General features: G+C 42.5%; 1 protein-coding gene across 2 annotated transcripts; it reads left to right on the top strand.

Moving 5' to 3' along the window:
- Positions 1-6,686: 6,686 nt before the first annotated feature.
- LOC105921730 (OX-2 membrane glycoprotein-like) lies at positions 6,687-23,862 on the top strand. 2 transcript variants are annotated; one of them, XM_036127905.1, is made up of 7 exons: positions 6,687-6,867; positions 18,420-18,758; positions 18,832-19,134; positions 22,710-22,748; positions 22,832-22,910; positions 23,021-23,059; positions 23,230-23,862. In XM_036127905.1, the coding sequence occupies exons 1-7, from the start codon at positions 6,756-6,758 to the stop codon at positions 23,321-23,323; spliced, it is 1,005 nt and encodes a 334-aa protein (XP_035983798.1). In that variant the 5' UTR covers positions 6,687-6,755; the 3' UTR covers positions 23,324-23,862. The 2 variants fall into 2 exon arrangements, with proteins under 2 accessions (XP_035983798.1, XP_035983799.1); XM_036127906.1 differs by lacking the exon at positions 22,710-22,748.
- Positions 23,863-25,954: the final 2,092 nt, after the last annotated feature.

Genomic DNA, 25,954 nt, shown 5'->3' with positions numbered 1-25,954 from the left:
TTATTTGGAAAACAACAGCTAAGAGTGTTCATGTTTTCACTAAAGCTCTTCTTCCAGAGATTTGTGACAGTTATTCAGCTCTTTGCAAAGCTTTATGAGAACAATATTCTGTGTACAGGGATCAGGCTTCTATAACTCTTGACGTTTTTGCCGTTCTTCCAAAAGAAAATGAAACACCCAGAGATTATCACTATCGCTTAAGGAACGTTTATTCTCAGGGATGTAACTTTCCAGGTCCTGAAGAGGACTCACATTTTAAGTCTGTGTTCCTTCATAATCTACATGAAACTGATGTGACCATGCACTGCAGGGAAAATAACTTTTACATGCAGGAGAAAAACAGATATGGACAGTTTCTTTGGAATTCACATTTGGATTTCCAGAGGAAACATAGCAAGCTTAGAGTCTTAAACATTCAAACAGGAAACGAGACTAAGAAAAGGCACAAATTCTGTTCCCGAGTGATCCAGTAGACTGCATGGGGTGGAGACTGGCTGCCACGAAATCCTAAGCAGCCAGATAAAAATCAACCCTAATACAATGCAAAACCAAAAGGTAACATTAGTAAAAAGTGGAGCTATTCAGAAGAAATGATCACAATTGGATGAAAATCAAACATGTTTTAAATTCAGTCTGTCCCCCTGTTGAAGCAGTACGTGTCACATGGCATCAATCTGTGGAGGAGCAACTCATAGAATTGCCAGGGCAGCACGTTTCGTTTTAGTGAGCCTCATATTTAACAGTGAGCATTGAAACTTCCGTCTTTTTCTTCTTCTACTGTTTACATTTGGCTTCCGGATAGACGAGTCAGACAAGCACCATCTCCCTGCAGGGCTGAGTCTGCAATGCGGTTTTTAGATGTACAGTGTGAGAAGTCAGATTGCATCAGAGCATTGGACAGTACAGTGTAAGAACAGATATTGTGAGAACTTTTAAACCCTGCAGTTTTGTCGTACAGTTTGAGCGGTATCTGAGTACAATTGAGCATATCGTACAGTGCATGCCCGCTTTAACAGACCAAGGGTTATTTATTAAACATTAAACAATAGCAAAACAATCTCCATTCAAAGATCACATTCATATTTTTTTATATAATCTTTTATTTGTCTCTCAATGGGGAAAAAATCAGCACATCAGCTGCAAAGTGCCAAGAAACACACAAAAAATAAGTAATAATTAATAAAAATGAAATAATTGTGTTTGGATTGTGGCATATTTTATAGGTGTTTTTTGGTTGTTTCGACAAAGGATGAGTTGGCATTGGATCAGTAATCCAACTTTTGCTTCATACTTGTCATTTTTATTTTGTTTGAAGCACTAAATATGGATGTTTAGTTTGAAACAAGTTTTAATGTAAAAATGATTGCCTTTTGTAACAAAAAAGTGTCGCTTCACTGTTTAAAAGAAAAATATATAAGATTTAAATCAAGGGTCTTTCTTTGAAAAATGCTTGCTGTCTTTAAAACATTTTAACACATTGCCTCCAAAAGTATTCATACCCCACAAATTGTCACATTACAACCATAAACAAATATATTTTACTGGAATTTAGTGTGAAATACCAACACAAACTGGTATACAATTATGAAGGTAGAAAGAAAATTATACATTCTACAAAAAAAATGAAAATGGCATTATGCAAAAGTATTCAGACTCCCTGAATCAATATATTGTGGAACCACCTTTTGCTGCAGATACAGCTACAGGTCCTTTATGTATCTACCAGCTTTGCACATCTGGCGACTGAACTTTTTGAGCATTGTTCTTTGCAAAGCAGCTCAAGCTCATTTAGTTTATATGGAGAGCGTTTGTTAGCAGATTCTCGACTGGGTTCAGGTCTGGACTTTGACTAGGCTATTCTAACACATAAATATGTTTTGTTTTAAACTATTCTGCTGTAGCCCTGGCTTTATCTTTAGGGTCGTTGTCCTGCTGGTAGGTGCCAGACCTGTCAGGCCCAAACGTATTGTGAGGGTTTGCTGGGAACGTCTGGCAGAGTCCCCTGTGAGACGGAGCTTTAACTCCCACCTCCGGGAGAACTTTAAACACGTCCCGAGGGAGGCGGGGGACATTGAGTCTGAATGGACCATGTTCTGCGCCTCTATTGTTGAGGCGGCTAGTCGGAGCTGTGGCCGCAAGGTTGTTGGTACATGTCGCGGCGGCAACCCTCAAACCCGCTGGTGGACACCAGCGGTGAGGGAAGCCGTCAAGCTGAAGAAGGAGTCCTACCGGGCTTTTTTGGCCTGTGGGACTCCGGAAGCAGCTGATGTGTACCGGCAGTCGAAGCGGCAGGCGGCTCGGCTGGTCGCCGAGGCAAAAACTCGGGTGTGGGAAGAGTTCGGAAAGGCCATGGAGAAAGACTTCCGTATGGTTTCGAAGCGATTCTGGTCCACTATCCGGCGTCTCAGGAGGGGGAAGCAGTGTAGTACCAACACTCTTTATAGTGGGGGTGGTGTGCTGCTGACCTCGACTCGGGACGTTGTGAGTTGGTAGGCGGAATACTTCAAAGAACTCCTTAATCCCACCAACACGTCTTCCATTGAGGAAGCAGAGCCTGAGGACTCTGGGTCGGGTTCTCCCATCTCTGGTGCTGAGGTTGCCGAGGTTGTTAAAAAGCTCCTCGGTGGCAAGGCCCCAGGGGCCCTGACTACCTTTAGGCTCTGGATGTTGGTTAACGTGGCTCTGCAACATTGCATGGACATCGGGGGCAGTTCCCCTGGATTGGCAGACCGGGGTGGTGGTCCCCCTATTTATAAAGGGGGACCAGAGGGTGTGTTCTAACTACAGAGGAATCACACTCTTAAGCCTCCCTGGTAAGGTCTATTCAGGGGTTCTGGAAAGGAGGGTCCGTTGGATAGACGAATCTCGGATTCAGGAAGAGCAGTGTGGTTTTCGTCCTGGCCGTGGAACACTGGATCAGCTCTATACCCTCAGCAGGATCCTGTAGGGGGCATGGGAGTTTGCCCAACCAGTCTACATGTGTTTTGTGGATCTGGAGAAGGCATTTTACCCTGTCCCCCGAGGGATCCTGTGGGGGGTACTCCAGCAGTATGTAGTTCAGGCCCTTTAATAAGGGCTGTCAGGTCTCTGTACGACCGGTGTCAGAGTCTGGTCTGCATTGCTGGCAGTAAGTCGGACTCGTTTCCGGTGAGAGTTGGACTCCGCCAAGGTTGCCCTTTGTCACAGATTCTGTTCATAACTTTTATGGACAGAATTTCTAGGCGCAGCCAAGGTGTTGAGGGGATCCGTTTTGGTGGCCTTAGGATTGCGTCTCTGCTATTTGCGGATGACGTGGTCCTATTGGCTTCATCAGGGCGTGATCTACAGCTCTCACTGGAACGGTTTGCAGCCGAGGGCGAAGCGGCCGGGATGATAATCAGTGCCTCCAAATCCAAGACCATGGTCTTGAACCGGAAAAGGGTAGAGTGCCTCCTCCGGGTTGGGGAGGATGTGCTGCCCCTAGTGGAGGAGTTCAAGTATCTTGGGGTCTTGTTCACGAATGAGGGGAAGATGGAGTGGGAGATTGACAGGCGGATTTGTGCGGTGTCTGCTGTGAAGCGGGCGCTGTACCGATCCGTTGTGGTGAAGAGAGAGCTGAGCCAAAAGGTAAAGCTCTCGATTTACCGGTCGATCTACGTTCCTACCCTCATCTATGGTCACGAGCTTTGGGTCGTGACCGAAAGAATGAGATCCCGGATACAAGCGACTGAAATGAGTTTTCTCCGTAGTGTGTCTGGGCTCTCCCTTAGAGATAGGGTGAGGAGCTCAGTCATCCGGGGAGGACTCAGAGTAGAGCCGCTGCCCCTCCACGTCGAGAGGAGCCAGTTGAGGTGGCTCGGGCATCTGGTCAGGATGCCTCCTGGACGCCTCCCTGGTGACGTGTTCCGGGCACGTCCCACCGGGAGGAGGCCCAGGGGAAGACCCAGAACACGCTGGAGGGACTACGTCTGCCGGCTGGCCTGGGAACGCCTTGGGATGCCCCCGGAGGAACTGGCTGGGGAGAGGGACGTCTGGGTCTCCCTTCTGAAGCAGCTACCCCCGCGACCCGACCCCGGATAAGCGGAAGAAAACGGATGGACGGACGGACGGACGAAGGTGGCTAACAGAGCATATCCCTGACTCCAGTGTTAACATTGACAGCTTTCATCTGATCAGAGCCGACAAAACAAAGGTAAGAAGCGAGGATGGGGTGCGGCTGTGTTTGTTAATAACAGATGGTGCTGCTCAGAACATTTTACAGTTAAAGTATATCAAACTACTAGCCGTTGGTATGAGGCCTTACATGCTTCCCAGGGAGTTTTGACAAGTGTTCACATATATATTGCCCTATCTGCAAATAGCGAGGCAGCCTGTGATGTCATCCACACTGTTGTGACAGAATCCAAACAAAACATTCCCAGGCATTTTCTGACCTCTATACAATTCAATTTCCATGTATTTATATAGCAACAATTCACAACACATGTAATCTCAAGGCACTTTACAATCTAAGATAATCTATGAAAACCCAGCAGATTGCATCAAGTCTTGACAGGCAGCATTCCCTCCTGAAAGAGCGTAGAGCCAAAGTGGACAGCGGTCTGCATTGTCGATGGCATAATCATAATAATAATGAAACATAATGGCCCATGTAGAAATTATTCAATGGGGGCTCGTACCCACAGACATATATACGTAGACGCGTCATAGGGCGCAGGTTCGCACGTCAACGTCTCCGCCATATTGTATGTGGCAGAAAAAAGTTGAGTTCTGTTATTGTGAACTGGGACCAGGGAAGATGCCTCAGCCGGGCGCAATAAAGACACACACACACACACAGAGAGAGAGAGAATAAGAGAGGAGAGAGAGAGTAGAAGGACACACACAGACAGACAGAGTAGATAGAGACACACACAGACAGAGAAGAAGAGAGAGAGAACAGACAGATAAGTACAGATATAGATAGAAACAGACAGACATACACACAACAGAACAACAGACATACACATATGAATATATGTGTATGTATATAGAGATATATATATATAGAGATATATATATATAATATATATATATAGATATATATATATGTATATATATATACATATATATATGTATATATATATATATATATATATATATATATATATATATAGATATATATATATATATATATATATATATATATATATATATATAACTTAGGTCCCTTAGTTTAAAACCACACAGAGGACTAAGCAATAAAAACTCCCCCTCCTTCAATAAAAGGCTAAAATAATAATAAAAAAAGAAAGATTGTAGACTGAAACCAAACCTGAACAGGAAGAGAAACTGAAACAGTAATTAAAACAATAGCTGAAACAGTAGCAGGTCAACCTTCTCTGCAGTAAAACCAACCCATTCTGACCGTCAGTCACAAAATGTGCTGCCTCTGCAGGCACCAAAGCAGGATCTGATCTCCTCAGTGATCCACCTGCTTTTAAATGTAGGTGCTCATTACAGCCAGCCTCTTCCATGTATGGGCAAGAGGGCAGGTGCACAGTGCCATGCTTCAGGGACAACATGCCACGGCTACATATATATATATATATATATATATATATATATATATATATATATATATATATATATATATATATATATATATATATATATATATATATATATATATATATATATATATATATAGTGAGCCCTGCTATATTGCGGTTCACTTTTCACGGTCTCGCTGCTTCACGGATTTGCATTGATGAGCCGTTCATTACAGTTCTCAAACCTCAAAGATAATCGATGGTGGCATGTCGGTTTATAACTTTTTCCCAGAGGAAAAAAGAAAAAAAGAGCGATAGCAACTACCGATAACTATGTTCTTCTCCCGAAAAAAAAACACACATGCACCGCGGGCTTTATAAGAAAAAAAAACCGCAGAGACAGAGCGGAATCAGGATGCAGCGGCTCAATCAGAAGAGCAGTGAAATACACGTGAGTCACTATTTGTCCTACTGTAGCTACTTTGTATTTTTTTCATAATCATTTTTCATTTTCTCCCGTTCTAATCCAATGACTCGGGTCGCAGTGGGGCGGTGCTGATCTCCGCAATTCAGTTCGTATTGATGATTAACATTATTATTTTACAGCACTGTAGTTATTTGTATTTGTAAGAAAAAAACAACTCTATACGGTACTTTTGGTTAAACAAATGCTTGGGCCTGTAAAAAGGTTTTGTTCTTTTGTTTCAATGTACTATGGAGTATTTCATTGTATAATAATTGTAAAAAAAAAAAAAAAAAAAAAAAAAAAAGGTTACTACTTCACGGATTTCGCCATAGCCTATATATAATTTGTTCTAATGGTTCATCCTGGGCCATTTGTTCTAATAGCTATAGTTTTAAGCAAAAAACAACAACAACGTGAAAATTTGTTCAATATTCAACGAGTTATAGTTGATTAAAATTTATTCTGCGCCTGGTCAACACATTACACTCAGCTGAGCTGTTGACTGCCCCAAGATGGCAGTGTGTGGTGTGTATTTTATATTTTGGAAACAGCTACCGATTAAAGTAAATTTTAAAACCTTGACTTGAGTTTTTTTAATTTTTGGTTTTAACCGAGAAATTTATCAGAAGTGACGTGAAAGTGTTCAGCCCAGCCTCCCTCGCTGCAACGCGCGCTCCCGACACAGGGGGAACAGATTTCCATGGGGGAACAGAATTGCGCACAACACCGGAAAAGCCGAATCTGTGAATATCTTTCTAACTTTACTGAAGTCATCACACATGGATTCTTTTCCGTTCTCAGTCTGCTACCCCAACCACATTACGATCCAACATGGAAGGGATCTAAGTTTAATTTTCGTTCTTTTTACCTGTGGATCATCGTTTCAGAAAGGTGAGACTAAGCCCTGTTGATGCTTTTTTAGGCAGAGAGAAGGATTTCTTTGTCTAATTAACCTGAAGATAAAAGTATTTAATCTATTGGTAATTGATTCATTGATTCATTTATTATCTCTCTACACTCTGATCTGAACGGAGTCGTTCGGTACTCCGAGATCTGAAGTTTTGGGTTTCCTGCAGAACCGTTTTTGGTTTAATTTTAAACACATGTCTGTTCTGTTCAAACAAAGCTGGCACAGAGCCATCATTTCCCCCATATTACTACAGACTAGACTGGGGGGTGGAGCTTATGTTAAAACATAAAGGTAGTGCAATGTTTTAAATAACTGTACTTCTAATGGTAGATTTACTGCACCATAGTTTTGACTTCTACTCGAATAATGTTTGAAGTTTGTAGCTACTCAAGCTCAGTTGTTCTAATGCTATTTTCTGTAGAGGCTATTATAGCACATAGAGGACCAGTAAATATAAAGTAGCTATAATGTACATCTGCAGAGGAAGCAGATTGCACTCAAGCTTTATTTGTAGGGATCACATTGAAATACTTTATCTTTTGAAAAATATTCATTTAGAAATTTGTGTTTTCTGTGCCTTAATTTGAATATTTGTAAGGATGTTAATCCTCTTATAAGTTTTGATTTTACAATTTAAAAGTACCAGAAGTTAAATATTATTTTATCATTTTGTCTCTCAAATTACGTTCTTAAGCAGACCAATAAAATTACAGTCCACCAGTTACTCAGTTGCCAAAATAGTGTTTCATCAAGTACTTTTCAGTGTTATGTTTGGTTACTGAAGAACCCAGGTGCTGACGGCAGACTTGCAAACCTGAAAAACTTTAATAAAATATAGACATCTTACACGTAAACTAAGAAACTAAACACAAAGGAGTCGTCTAGGCTGGCAATCCACAAAAGGACTTAAACAACATGGAAGCGAGGAAAACAAAAACACAAAAGAAACCTCAAATCCCAAATATCTGTTGGGTCAAAAGAAACATAAATGGAGTTACCATGCAGGTCTGGTCTTGTTGAAGCCGGTTGGGGGTATTATGCCGGGTTAATATGGCAGAATAATTTCTCTGATTTTTTTGCCCCAATCTTCCCCTTCCAACTCGCCCCAATTATCGGGATGGCTTTCAAGATATTTTTATGAGATATTACTTTCATGTGTTGTGTGTTAAGAATAATCGGGTCTGTTTGGAAGGACGTCATGACCTCAAATCGGGGATATCAACATGTTGGATGGTCTAGACCTGCTATCCTAGCGTGTGTGATGTTCCCCGAGGACAAGTGAACACGCCTCCTGTTGAATGTGACGTGTATCCAATCAGAAAGCGAGGTGAAGGAAACGTATAATAAAAAACAATTCGCCTCCATATCATAGTGTAGCAAACGTAAAGCCCCTGTTGGCGTTGTCTCCACTCTAATCAACGTCTTTTCTTTATGTTATGCTTCTTCTCCGTTAAAATTACTCCACACACTATCGCTGTTGGTCTTCCTCGTTATCCTCCATGTTTGGTGTGTTGTGCTTACCGTTTCAATGGACACCACACGCTGTATGAGCAAACCCGTTATATCTACGATTTTTCATCGTTATGTGTGGTGTCTCTCAGCCTTTGAAAATCGTCTGACAATTTTAAAATCTTGCCGTGTGAACCGGGCATCATCAAAAGTGATGGAGGTTTGTTAACCGTCAAAAGACAACAGGTTGGGAACCATATCCCCACCTGATACTGAAAGACCAGTTTTAGAGATCCTTTAACTGATAAAATGAATGGAAAACATGGCAAAGAACTTAATCGCATTAAATCTAATTATAATTACTTGAAAACAAAGAGTCAAAATTTTGCATTCTCAACTTTCTTTTCTTTGAAGGAAATAATTGTGGTTGTAGTTGTTTCCCTGCAGTAGCAGCCAACTGAGCATCAGGGTCGATGTCTCAGAGATGGTGACTTGTCCTTCTGACGTAGAGTCGCACAAAAAAACCTTGACCAGATGTTTGGTTTGGGACTCAAGACTTATGAACAATTGTTATCCATTAAGCCAATTGTGTTATTTTATATAAATTATTTAGTGTGTTTGTTAAAGCTCTCTCTTTTAAATAAGATTACCTAAATCAAAGTAAATAAAAAATGCAACCAGGGTGAATGTTTATCAATCAATTTTTATTTTTAACTACAATTTGCATTGTAATTCGAGATTACAGTTTCAGTACAAACCATCAATCACATACATCACATACGCATTTTGGGGCTCGGGGGGGAGAGGTGGACAGGGGAACGGTTGACTGAGGCCATGCGTGCCAAAGAACGTTAGGCATTCATGGCCTAACGTTCTTTGGCATTCTTTCGGATGCTAAAGACCCCGCCGTGACGTGGTTTCCATAGGGCACTGCCTTTTATCTCTGTGTAAAGATAGGAGTCACATTTGGGAAGGGAGAGGGAAAAAACGGCATATTTCACACTTTATCCTTGAAGGGTATAGTTTGAGATATCAAAATAATCTCACCACAAGAAAAGCACATATCACGAGACAACATTTCAGCAGAGGGTTACTTTGGAGGCTTAGGTGTCACATGTGAGTCTATGTAGGATTGAGCATCAGTTGTGTGTGTGAGTGAGTGTTGGCAAGTTCTCCATGAACGCTGTCCAGAGGTCATTGTCCTTGATATGATCTAAAGTTTATCAACCGGCTCCAGTTCTGAACGCATCCACAGGAGTCCGCAGGGGGAGGGAGCAGCAGTTCTGGGCCCTTCCGCCATAACATCCAGGGGTGTTTTGATAAGGGGGGAGGCCGAAATCCAAAATACACTTTTTGTTTTGAGAGCAAGCCTTGGTCAGCTTGAAGTCTTTGTCACTGGGCTCCACGTAGCAAATCCAATATTCCGAATTTGTTGGGCTTTTCCACCTTTATCGCAATAGACCTCTGAAGTGAGTATGTGACAGAAGAGGATTATTTTCAGTCAGTAGTCATAAGTCTTAGACTTGCAAATATGACTTTAAGCATGTCATGGGTGTTGTTGCATTAACCCGGGACAGTTGGCATAGCTGTTGAGCAACAGGGTTGCTTCACAGTGAAAATAACACAAAGACACATTGCTTAACTTCAGGAAGTTTAAACCTAAGATGACAAAAGAACTTTGAGCTGTGATATTTTAACTCATTATTATTAGTATATTATTTATTGTTATTTTGGGGGACAGTGACGCAGGAGCTAGGAGTTCTAGGTTCATCCTGTAACCTACCAGGATGAGGGTTGCCAGTTCAAACCCCTGCTTCGTCTAAGTTGTTGCGTCCTTGGGCAAAACGCTCTTGCCTGCTTCAGATGGTCAGAGGTTCTGGTGGTGCCGATTGGCGCCTAACCCAGGGAATCTGTGGCTACAATATGGCTCACCACTGTCAACGTGTGAGTGACTGAATGTAGTATAAAGCACTTTGGAGTCCTCAGGACTTGATAAGGCGCTAAACAAGTACTGGTTATTTACCATTTTGTTTATTCTTCTAACTTCTAGCAGCTGCCTGTCTTCTACAGTTAAAGTCTGCCTCCCTGCTGTGTTGGCACAACACTAGTGTAGTTGTAACTGTTGCCAGTAAACCCTAAATGTGGTAAAGTCCCTGTTAATGCTATCGTACTGATCCATCCTGCAGGTATTTGAACAGGCGAATGAGTAAAGAGATTTTAGGAGAGTCAAGGAGGGGCTGAAAGCTGACAGAGCAGCTGATGTTGAGGGAAACTTGATTACTGAGGTCAGTAGAGGTCCAGAAGTGGAGTTTTGTTATTGGGTCTAATCACCAAGGTACAGCCTAGACCAGACCGAGCCATCGCTTTATTAGCTACACCTGTTTCTGTTTAATTGCTTGATGATTCAAATAGCATCTTAGCCAATCACATGACAGTAGGCTAATGTACGCAGGCATCTAAATGTTGTGAAGAGGACTTGGTTGGATATGGTTCTTAATGCCAGAAGACTGGTTCAAAGGTCTCTGAGACTTGTTGAATCTACTGAATCTCTTAGGCACAACAATCTGAGAATGGTGTAAGATCAATGGTTCCCAACCTTGGTCCCTGGGGACCCTTGTCCTACATGTTTGAGACGTCTCTGTTCCAGTTCAACTGATTCAAATGATTGCAGGATCTCCTTTGCAGCCATCAACTGCTGCAGAAGTCTCTTAATCAACCATTATTTTAAATCAGGCGTGTGGAACCGAGGAGACACCTAAAACATGCAGGACAGGGGTCCCTGAGGACCAGGGTTGGGAACCACTGACCTAGATGAGAGAAAATATCCCCTAGCAGCAGTTGTGTGGACAACAATTTTTTGTTGATTCCAAAAAAGTTAAAAAACAAAACAACTGGACTTTTTTTCTGAAGTTTGAAGACGTTTCACTTCCTATCCAGAAAGCTGTCTCAATTCGAAATGTCTGGGGTAATGTGGAGTTGCATGCAAAAACATTTTTGTTGATGTTACAGAGGGGATACAGATTGCTTCAAGATGACTGAAATGCAGTGAAAGCTCAGACAAAAACTGAGTCAAACCAAGCTATGCAGATCTCTGAATGCACATCACCTTAGACTGATCATTTAGCACAATGATGAGTTTACTGTCCTCTGGTGGTCTCCAGATCTAAATCCCTCTGAGAACCTTTGGGATGTGCTCTAACAAGATTATCTCATCCATTACACGGAGCAGGGAAATCTGCAGCAACCGTCTGATGCTTTGATGTCAGGATTGACCAGAACGTTTGAGGAATGTTTCTGAAACCTTGGTGGATCTATTGTGCCATAAAGGAATAAAGAGGATATGAATGCAAAAGCAGTTCTAACTCGGTACTACCACAATGCATAGGATCAATAACATCTAGCTGCTACTTTCCCTCCTAACTTCAGTAGTGTACTTTGTTTTAGCACATTACTTTTCCTTCCCTATTTTAAGAAAATGGTGTGAAATCTATGGTGTAATTTTGTGGATTTCCAGTTTCGTCTAAAACTATTATTCTCCTGCAGAGAAAGAAAGGAAGTGAACCAGATTCTATTTTCTTACCAACATTGTATTGGATGAAGCACAGCTCCTTCACAACTGTTATGAAGTTCATGCCCAAGTACACAGCAGGGTAAAAATAAAGCCCTGTCCTTAAATTGTACATAAGATAAATTGAGTTCACAACAGAGGAATTGGATAAATATGGCATCAGAAAGTAAAAACTCTGGCTGGCTTTCCTTCATCCTGTTCTCTTAACCAGGGCCCGTATTCACAAAGATTCTCAGAGTCCTCTCAGAGAGCTCCTATCTTAGCCTAAAACATCCTACGCAGCAGTCTTAGCTTAAGAATGATTTAGATCACAGCTGAGAGCGACTCTGAGTAACGAAATAACAGCAATTTTTCATCTTAGTGAGGAGGTGTGGTTGACTTTGTTGTCCTCTGGGACGCTGTCCTTTAAGAGCTGTGATTGGTTGATAGCAAGAGAGAAGTAGACCTCACATTTAGTCATTGAACTGACTAAAGGTCAGCAGAGCTGGTCATTTTCTGGCGTCTATCTGTGGGTCAGCAAGAATGTGCTCAACTCTGATCCACCAAACCAAGGCCGCCCGCCTAAACCCACTCTTTTGTATCATGGTTACGAGTTCATGGGGGCTTTAGAGTTCTCTTATACCCATACAGCAGCTGAGGTCCCCAAATAACAATGGTGATGTGTCATTTTCTCACTGATAGAGAACAGAGGAGAAATAGAATGCTGCAGGATGTGTTTTGGCATAATAAGACGCAAAGGCAACAAGCATGTCCTGACCTCTGTCAGGGTCATTTTGAACAAATAGTGTTATTTTTAGCTGAGGACAGCAACTGTTTGAGCAAAGCAGAAAATAATATCAGCAGCTGAAAGAACCCTGCTGGCACCAGGGGGATGCATGATGCATCGATGAAAGATTAGTTACATTTATGTCCCTTATTGTCACACTGAAAACCGAAATGCAGCCTTTGTAATTAAACAAATGAATGAACCGATTAATTAGAAAAGCTTGCAGTGTTAAAATGCTAAGACTTGACATGTCTCAATGTCATGGTGCATGTAAGCTAATTGTTGCTTTTGAACAACTTTTGCAACATTTAATGATAGCAGCATGAAGCAATATCAACAACTGGGATAAATTATTTCTGTGTCCAAGATAATTTAATCGTTGTCTTTCTTTTTTTCTTAGTTATGCCTTTGTTTCTTGGCCAATACCTGTTATTAAAAACTAAACACAAAAAAGAGTTTTACTTCTCTTTCTTATGGAGTCCTAATTTATTTTGCTCTATCACATCCAAAGCTGCAATTCTGCATGAATGATGGGATCCAAAGCGAAACTTGGGGGTGGGACATGTATATAAAGTAAAGAAACCTAAAAAACAGTCATGTCTGTCTTTTCACGTGTAGGAGAATGAGTGAAGAATCAGTCAAAAGGGAACCTTCATTCACTTTTTCTATAGGATAGAAGGGAGGGAGGGGTCTTAGAAGAGGATTGGTTTTAGAGGCTGGTCCTGACATGTCAGTGTTTTTCTCATAGAGAACGGAATGCCCCAGCAACATGAACTTCTAAAGAGTTTAGAAATGAATATTTCAGTTTGCCTGCTCGGTAATTTTGAGGAAAGTCCTCTGAAAAAAGAAATAGTTTACATGGTTTTTACTGCTTTATGCATCGCAAAGAAAACTATCCTCATGAATTAGAAAAGTAAACAAAATCTCAGTATCAATCAGTATAGAGATCTTTTGTTGGATCATATTAATCTAGAGACAGCATCTGCTTCCACATCTGATTGGTCTCTTTGGGCTCCTCTGGTCAACACCATCACTTAGTGGAATAGGGGGCGGTGGGTTGCTTCCTGCAGGGCGCAGTGGCTGGATGGAGGGGTTCCTGGGGCCCTGGGGTCACTTGGAGTAGGGCGCCTGGTGGATCCGGCTCCGGGGTCTGTTGCCCCCATCTGGGAGGAGTTTGGGAGGCCTACGGGTGGCCTACAGCAGCCGCTTGCGGCGCTCTTTGGGAGCTGCGTGTTGACGGACAGTGGGTTACTGACCTGGTAGCTGTGCTGCCGCTGGGTGGGGCCGGGGTGGGTCTGGGGGTCTGGGGTCCCTGGGGCGCGCCGTCCCTCGGGCGCGGGCCCCTGGCGGGGCCTCGGGGGTTCCGGTTCCGGGGGGTGTGCCGCTTTTGGTGTGGGCCGGCGCGCGCCCGGGTGTCCGCCCCTGCACGGGGCCTCTGGTGCGCTGGGGGGCCTCGGGGCCCGTTGAGCTGGTAGGGGGGCATGGTCATTAACACCTCTGGGCAGATGCTCTTCTCCTTCATTGGATAGGCACTCTGCCAGTGGGGGGAGGGGGAAAGGAGGGGAAGTAGGGACCTACCCAGCCTGGATGTCTACTGTCGAATGTATGGTGAGTTGTTTGAACGTTAGTGTTGGGGAGGGATTAAATCTACGGGTGGGGGGGGGGTGGGGGGGGGGTTGGGGGGGTTGACGTTCTGGTGGGCTTGTGTCCGGCCCCCTGTCCCGGTCCTGGTCCGTGTCGTCTTCCGGTGCGGGTTTCACCTGGGGGGTGGGGTTTGGGATGGCTCGTGCGGGCCGGCTGGCCAGGGTCCCCCCCTCTTATTATTATTATTATTATTATTATTATTATTATATTTATTTATTTATTTATTTATTTATTTAGTTTAAGTAGGCTTGGTGGGTGGGCTGGGGGGGTTGAGGTGTTGGTCCTGGTGGGTGGTTGGCTGGCGGGCCCTGCGGCCTCTCCCTGGCCCCCGGGCTATGGTGGTGCCGCTGGCGAGGCCCCCTTCTCTGGGTGGGGCTTTCGGGGAGCGGGGGTGCCTATTGGAGTCAGTAGGGGAGCTGGCTCCCTGGGTTGGCTTCCCAGTCATTTGCTCCCCATCCCCGGACTCCTCCCTCTGCCTGCTCCATCACGCCGCCACACATGTAGGTCATGAGGGAGGGGGCGTTACTGGAGGTTGCCACTTTCTGGTGACGCTCCTCTCCCCAATTTTATCATGCATCTTAGACACTTTCACTTCAAACATTTTTCACATCGCACACTCATATAGGCCATGGTAGGGGGGTGGGGGGGTGGATGGAAGACGTCTGGGGGGGGCTTATGTTGTGTGGGCCTCACCTCGGACGGCTCCCTTCACCTCCTCTCCCACTTAGACATTGAGGGTTCTGGGCAGTCACACGGAGGGGGTGCGCTGGCAACAGCTACCTTCCGGAAGGGGGGTGGGCTGTGCCGTGCATCCCGTTTGGCGCTCCCAGTTTTTAAACGCACTTGAGAACAACATGCAACAACACAACATTTGAGCAGGCGTAGGGAGGGTCGGGGTCTTCTGCACACCCCCATTCTCCGATGGCGGCAAGGAGTCTGGGGCCTGGAGGAGGTGCGGGCCACTGTGTCCGGGGTCTTGGCGGGGGGCTGCGGTGTGCAGTCAGCGGCTTGCCAGGTCTGGGGCTGATGCCTCTGCTCCCCCCAGGGGGCGGGGGGCAGGGATGGCAAGGGTAAGGTGGGGGGAGGGAGGGGGTTTATTAGGTATTTAGGGGGAGGGGGGGCTCTGGCCGGGTGGCTCGTGCGGGTCGTGTTGGCCCGCCCTCTTGGGGGGGCCCGGTCCGGGGGGCGTCTGGTCTGGGGCCGGGGGTCGGGCACAAGCAGTCGTATAGTCGATTTGGGGTGACCCCCCCCCCCCCTTTGGTCAGTGTTGGATGTGAGTGTTATGTGGGAATGTGTGTACAGCGTCTTTTTTTTTTTTCTGTGTGTGGTGAGTGGGGCACAAGGGAGGGATGGGGTGTATTTTTTTTTTTTTTTTTTTTTTTTTTTTTTTTTTTTTTTTTTTCAGGTATGGGTGTGGTCCGCTCCCTCTGCCAAGAACATCTCAAGTCTCCGCTAGGTGCGGAGCCCATCCCCCCACGTCCTGCCCTCCTCCACTTCGTTGGCAGGGGGCCTTGGCCCCCTGGCGCATTAGTTGGCTTCGGGTTTGGGGTGGGTTCCCGGGCGTGCGCCGGCCCACTCCCGGCGCCTCTTCGCGGGGCCTGGCCCCCCGGGGGGCGGCCGGGGCCCTCGTCGCGGGGGCGGGGCGCCCCTGGTGCCTCTGGCCCTCAGGGCCCATGGCCGGGACCACTTCAGCGGGGCTAGCTGCCAGCGGAGCCCACGAGCTCGTCTCCGCGGCTCTTGAGGGCGTCGGCATTGCGGTGGCTGGGGGATTTCCTCGGGGTCGTCTCTGCTCCTTCCTTGGGGGGGGGGGTTGCAGATATCCTGTGTCGGCCCCTCCTGGGCGACCTGCTTTAGGGACCCCTTTGGGAGTCCGGGGTTACGGGTCCCCTGACGCCTGCCTCTGTGCTCGGGGAAGGTGGGTCTTCGGTTCTCCACAATCACTATCAAGCTATTTCTGGATAATCTTCACCTAAACTAGTGCACTTTCACATCTCCCACAGGTGCTGGGTCCCAGGTATTAAGTGTTCACTTATATACAGTAATCTTATAATTTATTTATTTATTTATTTATGTTTTTTCACTTTCTTTTTTCAAATATCACATTACACATGTCAGCTTACATAATAATATATATGATTTAGCAATGGCATCTAGGTGTTATTCGAGTGTATCTGTTGCTTTATGTCTGTTGGTTGTGCTGTTCTTTTTGTGTCTCTTTCCAGGTGATGGAGCAGACAAAGAAGGTTTTATCATTCTCTCCCTTTTATCTCCTCTTTCTTTCACCTCTACTCTTTTTTTTCTTTTCTTTCACTTTTTGTTCTTCCTTTACTCTCCCATTGTCATGTCCATATAATTTGAAATTCTCCTTGCAGGAATCATAATAAAGCTATTTACAAGCATAAATCAAGTGGAGCACTATGGCGAAAGCTGTTTGCTCCACTTGTAAAAGCAAAATCTGTCGAGCTCTATCTGGCATTGAGATATCAATTCCTATTGCCATATTGCTAGACAGGACACTGGGGAAAAAAAAAAAAAAAAAAGAAAAAAAAAGAAATGAATATTTTACTGTTTGTACTGAAAGCTTTCAAAACAAACAGATCTAGGGAGGGAATTGCTTGTTCCCACATCTGCTTGCATGCAGAAACAAGCTTCTAGTCAGATATATAAGAGATGTCCCGCTTGAAAGGGTTCGTCGATTGTTTGAGGATCTTGAAGCAGTTGTTTTTCTCATAGATCGGGGTGACCCAGGGTCATCCTCAACGCTTTCCATTTCTCAGTGTTGAATAATAGCGATCTCGCACGCTGCATGCATGTTATCGAAGATGGCTGGGCCTAGTTCTTGATCCATTTCTGTTGCCACTGATCCGGTGATCGCTTCTCCAATTTATGGCGAGTCTTTGATTTTTGAAAAAAGAACGTTTTCCTTGACGCAATTTTTTAAAACCGTATTTAAGCCAGAAACTCCACCCACATTGTTATTAAATCACCTTGCTGCTGTCACCCTGGGTTCTTTTGCTGAATAAATGTTATGTTTCTGTTGTAGACTTTTGTTGTAATAAAAAGACTCTTGAAACCAAAACTGTATTTTACCACATTTAAACTAAAAGGCAGAGGGATGTTTACAGCTTCAGTACTGGGCTCTCATACACAACAACGCGACGGGCAGATTTCCAGACGCCAGAGAGAGCCCGGTTCATTCCTCACACAGACATTAAGTAGGACCCATTGTGTACACCAATTCAGGGCGTGCCCAGTGTGATATCAGTGTTCTGTTCATCACATTGGTGTAAAGGATCATACTATCACGCAGACGTGTCCTAGCTGACACATTTTCCCCTAATCAGTCATTCTGTCCAATCTGAGTATGTCAAATTCTGTGCCTCCAGAGTCCGTCTATCTGTAATTGCCACGATAACTGATTTTGCAGTCCAGTTTCTGTAATCTCATAATCTCTAACAACATAGTTAGGATTTGGTCGTTAGACAGTTCAAAAAAGGCGATAGTGTAGTAAGCATAAGGAAGCCAATGTCTCCAGATGGCCGCTAGCATCTGGTCATCAACAAGTCCATCGTAGGAAGCAGGTCTTAGGTTACATGTCATAAATCTTTGATCATAGGTCTTAGGTTAAAGGATACGCATCTGGTAGTCATGAAACACTGTGACATTATACCAGAAGGGGGAGGATGCTAGGGGACTTCCAGGGTGGGAGTTCCGAGGGTAGAGGGCGGTACTGGACGTGTGTGGCACCTGCCACTTTGTAATGTGCCCGGGGTTTAAGTTTGATGACTAAAGGTGGGATCTACTTCTCTCTATAGTACAAGGGAAAAAAAACACGCACAAATGAGAGAGAGAGGAATTATGTCAGTTTTGGTCCATTAATCCTGGAAATGAAAGCTAACTTGTAACTGTATTCGGTCCTCGTTAGTGTTTTCTACCTGAAGCAACTCTTGATCACTCGTCTATTGGTCCAAAAATTATTTCTATCAATTTTGTTTTTATTAAACTAAAGAGAATTTTGGCAGGTCCAAGAAGCAACTTACTTAACCTGTATTGCCCAACACCAACAACCCGTTACTCTGATAATTTTTTTTGGCTGTTTCCTACAGGTCTAGCAGTTTTGATTCAAACCCAGCAGACTGTGTTAGCAGCAGTGGGAGAAGATGCTCCTCTCAGCTGTCTCCTCCTGGAAACTAAAGATGTCCAGCAGGTCACCTGGCAGAAGGTCTTGGGGAACAAAGAGAGGAACATCGGCTCCTACAGCGAGTATTTTGGTCAAACAGTGAATTCTGACTTTAAAGATAAAGTTCAGTTCACAGAAGCTGGACTGCAGAAGACCTCCATAGTCATCAGGAATGTTACAGAGCAGGATGAAGGATGTTATCTCTGTTTGTTCAACACCTTCCCTGATGGAGCTCTGACAGGGAGAACCTGCCTGGAGGTTTATGGTGAGAACCAGACTGTATTACAGGGTTAACTTCTAGAACTAGATGCTGATCATGATGGTTGTTCTCTGTCCAGAGCTGCATGGACCCGTCCTTGATGTCAGCAGATCAAGCTCTCCTGCAGGGTCAGTTGTGTCCTGTTCAGCCACAGGTCGACCTGCTCCCACTGTAACACTGACTGCTCCACAGCAGAACCTCAGCTTGTCCCTCTACAACACCACCAGGGTGAGCAACAGCAACGGTACCGTCACCGTCACCACCACAGCTCTGCTGTCAGCTTCCAGCAGCACACAGGTTGGATGTTCAGTGTCAGTTCTCTCTGCTGCTCCCAGAGAGCTGCTGCTCACCGTTCCTGGACCCTCACAGAGATCTGATGGTGGTGAGAAGAACCATTTGAACACTTAGATACAGTCCATTGCAGATAATAATTTTCCTCAGCCGTTTTCATATTTTATAACATTACAACTATACATTTTAAAGTGTTTCATTAAAACTTTATGCAAAGTTTTCTTATGTTTTTTATGCAAAGCTAAGAATCATTGTGAAGGTTAAGGAAAACATTTCCTGGCTTTATAAATTTCATGCAAATAAAAATCTCTGATAAAGTTACAGTGGCACCTCCTCTAAGCTCCACCTACTTTTAGTTTTGGCTGAATGACAGGGGTTGGCCCGAGTTTTTACAGTCCTGCATCTCTTACAGAGATCTGATTTTTTTCATTCCCTTTTCTGAACACATAATCTATCGACTACTCTGAAGATGGGGGGACCATTTCACCCAATATAACAAAAAATGTTTCTGAACATGATTACCAACTCTAGCTTAAAGTATCTCAAGTCAATACTTTGCAGAGTTCTCTGCAGTTACAGTCTTTAAGTTACAGACGTCAGGGTTGTACATCTAGAAATATTTGCCAGTTATTCTATAATAGCTCAAATTCAGTCAGATTTAATGAACAGTGTTGTGCCATTACGCCAGTTTTAAGTAACTTAATGTTTAGTAAATAGCTCTCGGCCTGTTAGGTATTGCCAGATGCATATCAGTCCAAACAGCTGATACCACAAATATAGTTGAAAGCGATGATTCGAGCACTGGCATTCTTTAAACAGCAAACTCTGTACACATATAGGATAAATAAGTGACAATTTCTCTTCAAGTTTAAGAATTTATTAACAGAAATAAAATTAACACCCAGAGAACATCACTATAGAATGCTATTTTATCTGAATTAACACAATATTTTAATCAACAAACTTACTCTCAACTAAAACTACTAAGCACAATGAAGATGAAAAAGAAGCTAAGCAACTATGTACATAACTAAGTTAGAACATTTGGTATGTTCATCCCATTGTTACGCCAGCTCAGGACGTGACAGACTGCAGTTCCCATGATGCAATGTTCATGCTCTCCCCTTGAATTTCTCATTTAGGCCGCCTCTTAATCAAGGTACCACCCCACATTAGCGTAAGCGTTGATTACGTCATTAAGCCCTCCCCCTTTACGTACCACGCAAGGTTGCAAATCCCGTGTCATCATAGTCGCCATCTTGGGAAGGTGCAGCATAGCTAAGCTGTCACCAGCTTGTTGACAACATAGAGGCGCCCATCCAGTTTCTCAGAGCTGTCTCTACCTTTCAATGCTGCTACATCAAATGCCGACGTCTTGAATGTGATGTTTAAACAACTGTGAGTTGAACTAAGATTTGCTACCTCTCATTTTAATCCATTTTTGACTTGTTTATTTTCATATATTTTCGCAGATCATTTTAGTAGTGAGTAGAGCTTCCAAGGTTGTTGAATCAGACAATTACTGTAACAGGGAATTGCTTTTGGTTCAATAAAAGACAACCTGTGGAATAGTAATTGTTTGTGATCATTCCAAATCAGAGTTGCATGGTTTTTCAGAATACAGAGTTGACTCTTTTTGAGTTAACATCCGACATAAATACAGAGACATTATCATTGGATTGGTGATAAGAAGTAAGGGTTTAAACTTTAATTGCAGTTATAACTTGAGTTATCAACGCTGCTGGATAAATTTCATCGGCCAGAAACCGATCAGGCCTCCTGTTCCAGCATAAATGAGTCCATAACAGCTAATTAATAAATGCATTAGTGTTATAAATCGTTACAAGCTTATAGCCTGGTATCACCACCATTTGAGCCATATTTTGTTATAGCTACTATCTGAGTTTGAATGACATATTATTAAAATTATAATACCAAATTATAATTAATAATAATAATCATATTCAAACAGCTTCTGGCATAACATGTTTGTGGGTCTTTCCAATGTGGATGCTGTCACAGTCCACAAGCAAAGGGGCAGAGAGCATGTGTTTGTTGTGGTGCCACTGATAGACATAATATAAGAGTAGATCCCGCATTGGCTGTCGCTGCGCAGGAATTACGGCCGCCATCTTAGGGCGGTCGATCTGCTACCCTATCGTGCTGATTCAAGCTGAACACACTAATGATGCCTCAGCACTGTGTGGCTTATTTTTATTTAAATCGAGGGACTATTTACGTCAGGGCTAGAGGGATAACTTTTCACAAGTAAGATGAGATAACATTATTTATATTTTTGATTAGAATGTGATTTTTGTAATATTGGGTAGAGAGATACAGGTCTACATGTCAAAGTCTTTGTGATTTAGTCTCTCCAATATGTATGTGTGTGTGTGTGTGTGTGTGTGTGTGTGTGTGTGTGTGTGTGTGTGTGTGTGTGTGTGTGTGTGTGTATGTAGAGAGATACAGGTCTACATGTCCAAGTCTTTGTGACTTAGTCTCTCCAATATGTGTGTGTGTGTGTGTGTGTGTGTGTGTATGTATGTATGTATGTATGTATCTATCTATCTATCTATCTATCTATCTATCTATCATATGTATGTATGTATATATATAAATAAATATATATATATATATATATATATATATATATATATATATATATATATATATAATATGTATATATATGTGTGTGTGTGTGTGTGTGTGGTGTATGTATATATATAATATCTATCCTCTCTACTATATATAAATATATATTATGATCTTCTATAATCTTATATATGTATATATATATGTATATATATATCTACCTATTATATATACCTATCATCTTGTCTATCTATCTCTGTTATATTTGTGTAATCTATATACGTATTTATATCTGTGTGTGTGTGTGTGTATTCTTCTCATATATCTATCTCATTCTATATATTCTCTCTTCATACTATCGCTCTATTTTCTCATATCTTATTTTAGTTGGGTGTGTGTCTGTGTGTTGTTGTAGGTGTGCACATCCTCCATCCTGTCAGAATATTCTATTGTTTTTAACCCCACTAAGATTATTTCAGTGCACTGGACCATTTGTTATAATTGCTATAGTGTTAAAGTTTTAAGCAACAAAAAAAAAAAAAAAAAAAATTGTGAAAATTAGTTCAATATTAAACAAGTTATAGTTGATTAAAATTGATTCTGCACCTGGTCAACACATTACACTGAGCTGAGCTGTCGACCGCCCCAAGATGGCGCCCCCAAATCCTGTCAGCCCACATGGGTGAAAGGGGTCTACGCTTATATTATGTCTATTGTGCCACCCGCTGTGAGGGCCAGTTCCTTGGTGCCTGTAAAAGTCTCACATTTCTTTGTGGCATACAATTTACAGTCTGATTTTAAATTCCTCTTGACTGAAAGCACAACAACAGCTTATTTTGTTCTGTTGGAAGGTGAACTTGCAGCAAATCATATTATATACTCTATTTAATTGATTTAATTCACAGTAAAAACATATTTTGCATAAGTGATTCATGTTCAGTTTTCAGATCAAATCTTATATCGTTCTCTTTACACTTCATAAATATGCACAATATTGTGCTGGTCTGTCACATAATACCTCACTAAAAGCACAACAAAAGGGAGAAACATTTTAATGGCTTGAATCTCCATTAGGTTTGGATGAAAAATCTGGATCATCTGACAGAGGCTGCAGTAAGTTCATCTTCAGATTCTCACATGTTGATTGTTTTTTACTTTGTTCTGTTGTTAAAACACATTTCCTCTCCTTCCTAAAGGATGGTCTCTGATTATTCCATTCCTGATGGCTGCTTTCTGTATTTTTATTTTCCTGTTCAGAAAAGAATTTTACAAAAGGTACTTCTATGAAACAATGTTTTGGTTGTTGAGTTTTATCTCATTAATGTCTCAGAAACATTTATTTGCTGTTTTTTTTTTTTTGTTTAATTTCTCTTAAATCATCACAGGAATAAGAAACCTTCACAGGAAGCCACAGAGAATCAGAGGTAAGCATTTTATTTCTTCATTCCTCAGTTACACAGATTCAGATTTATTTCCTGTTTTATTCCTTGTTAATGTAACACATACTGTATATTTGCTGCACATTATAAATCACATATTCTTCCCCTGTTTAAGGTCTGTAATTTCTTATTAACATATTGTTTTGGTGCTTAAGGCTGGATGGACCACCTCTGCCGGACAGCATAGAGCTCAGACTACGAATACCTGAAAAACTGAGGCAAAACAGCGAGTCCCAACCATCACCATGACGACAGGAACACGTACTTTTAGCAAATGTTTAATTATCAACACTAACAAAACAATGTGTGGTTAGATTGAGAAGGCAGCTAAACATGAAATAAATTAGATCAGCAGTTAACAGTTCTAGTAACCAGACTGTTACACACTCCCATGATCATCTTCTGATTGTTTACAACTACTTAACTGAATCTTGTCTTAATTTTTTATAAAATGGTGCTTTATTTGGTTTTAACATTTGTTCACTATTTATAGATTATTTTTTTTTTACCAAAAATGAAGAAGTTTGACTGCCCTGCCTTGTCTTGATACAAGACGTTTAAAAGGGGAGAAAAATCTGTTTATTTTTGAAGGTCAATGTATTTATTTAGATAAGGGATATATAGTAAATGGAATGTATTCCTGATTTTGGTCCGGGAGAACATGTGACACTGAAGCATGTTCACTAAATGATGCTTATACTATATTATGAATACATTTTGTCAGGATGCAGCTTGTAGGCTGCATGCTGAGCCTCCCTTCCTCTCTGTCTTCCCTGCGCAGCCTGATTGGTTCCACCTGTCAGGCTGCAATTATCTCTGATCTGTTGCCACCTGTGTTCACCTCTTTATAAACTCACCTCATTCTATTCTTGTCGCCGGTCCATAGTGTTCACTCTCGCTCAGTTTCTGCCAGAATCCTGTGTCAGCTCAGTTTTTTGTTCCAGTCAGCCAGAAGACTTTACTTCAACTTTGTTTTTGTTCCAGTCAGCCAGAAGACTTTACTTCAATTTTGTTTTTGTTCCAGTCAGCCAGAAGACTTTACTTCAACTTTGTTTTTGTTCCAGTCAGCCAGAAGCCAGCTTCTGCACCCTACATCTCTGTCAGTTAAAAGACTCAGGTTCTTCTCGTCATCCATCATCCTCCCTGTTCAATAAACTCACTTCTAAGAACTAGCTCTGTGTGTGCGTGCTGTGTCCGGGTTCATCCCAGAAAAATATCATGACATTATGGACCGGCCAAGGGATGGACCCGAGCACCCACAGAGCCTGGTGCAGAAGCTGGCAGGATCTACCCCGCCTCCGGGTCGTCTCGCCTGGGTCGCTGTGCTGCGAAGCCCTGCCTATGACTCTGTTCCACGGGATCGCTCTCCGCGAGACCCGCCTCTGACGCTGCCCAGCACTTAAAGACGGCGCTTTTAGTCGTCGCTGCCCAGCGTAAGTATTGTCGCTGCCCAGCATATTAAGACTTTGCTGCCCAGCGCCTTCAGGTTTCTGTTTTTGTTTTGAGTTATTTTTGACCCTGGTGTTTTGAGTTACTTTACATTCCTTAGTTTTAGAGTATTTCAGTGTTTCTTAGATTTCTTAGAGTTCTTTAGTTTCAGTTTTGTTCTGTGTTCAGGTTCTGCTTAGCTTTTTAGTTCCTATTTTAGAGTACTAGGGTTTCTATTTAGCTTTTGGTTTTATTTCTTTTCAGCTCTGTTCTATTGTTCTAGGTTTGCCTTTACTCTTTCGAGTTTTGCTTCTGAATTCTAGTTTTTACCTTAGACTTCCTGTTTTGCTTGTGTTCTTATTTCTAGCTTTAGTTATCTATTTTTTCATTAGTTTAGCTGTACCTACTCTCGTCTCCCTGTTTTGCTTTGTTTTATAGTTTTGCTTTAGGTTCTGGTCCCCTTCCTAGTTTTCTGGTTTTGTTTTGGTTTTCTAGCTTTAGCCCCTGTAGATCCTGTCTAGCCCTGTAGTTCCTGTATTAGCATTGTAGTCTGTCAAGTTTTGTAGTTCTGGGGTCCGTTCTTCGTACGTCGCTAACTCAGTTAGCTGGATTTGATTGTTGACGATTTGGCATGATCTTGGATCGTTTGGTTCTTCGAAACTCATCCTGCACTTGTTGTCATAGCAACATGTGCGCAAGCTTGAACCTGCTCGAGAGCAGGCTTATTTCATGTAAACAAGATTAGATCGCAGCTTTATAAGCGGAGGAGATAGGGAAGTCTGTCCAGCCAGTGCACTTGGACCACCTAGTGGCAGAGGACGGGACAGAATTGTGGAACAACATTTTTTAATGTTTAATAAAAGACGAAACAAATAATGCTTAGTTCCTGTCATTTTATTTAAACAATTATTTATAAAGAAAAGCCAGCAAGTCATCTTTTGTCTGCAATAAGAGATAATTATGTAAAGTCAGCAATACTACTGTCAAATGGTGTATTAGAACTTACTCTGAATGTCATTTTGAAGCAACTCGATCTCCTGTGCAATGTTTCTCTTTTTCAAGTTGTAGAGTTCAATTTCTCTACTTAATTTGTGGGGGGGGGGGGGTTTTCAGGTCAAAATACTAATTTTTTGTTGAAGAAGACATTTATATAGGAAACGGATGGCACTATGTGTCATTTTGTAAAAAAAAAAAAAAAAAAAAAAAAAGGGTGAGACATGCCTCATGCAACAAAAGTAAAAATAACCTATTTTTTCCCCCAGCCTTCTTATTGGTGGCTGTTATAAACAAACGCATCATTCAACAGTGGCTTTTAAAAAGGAGGAAGAAGTTGCTTTTTAAAATACAGTATAATAATTAAAGGCTACCATTTTGTAGAATATTCTTGTACTTCACTTTTTTCCCCATGTTCTAGTGGATCCCGAGGAGGCTCTGACATAAAAGAACAAAATA

This window comes from Fundulus heteroclitus, chromosome 24 (assembly GCF_011125445.2).
Source record: "Fundulus heteroclitus isolate FHET01 chromosome 24, MU-UCD_Fhet_4.1, whole genome shotgun sequence".
Taxonomy (NCBI): Eukaryota; Metazoa; Chordata; class Actinopteri; order Cyprinodontiformes; family Fundulidae; genus Fundulus; species Fundulus heteroclitus.
The sequence above is the reverse complement of the archived record's forward strand: the minus strand, read 5'-3'. Positions and strand labels throughout refer to the sequence as shown.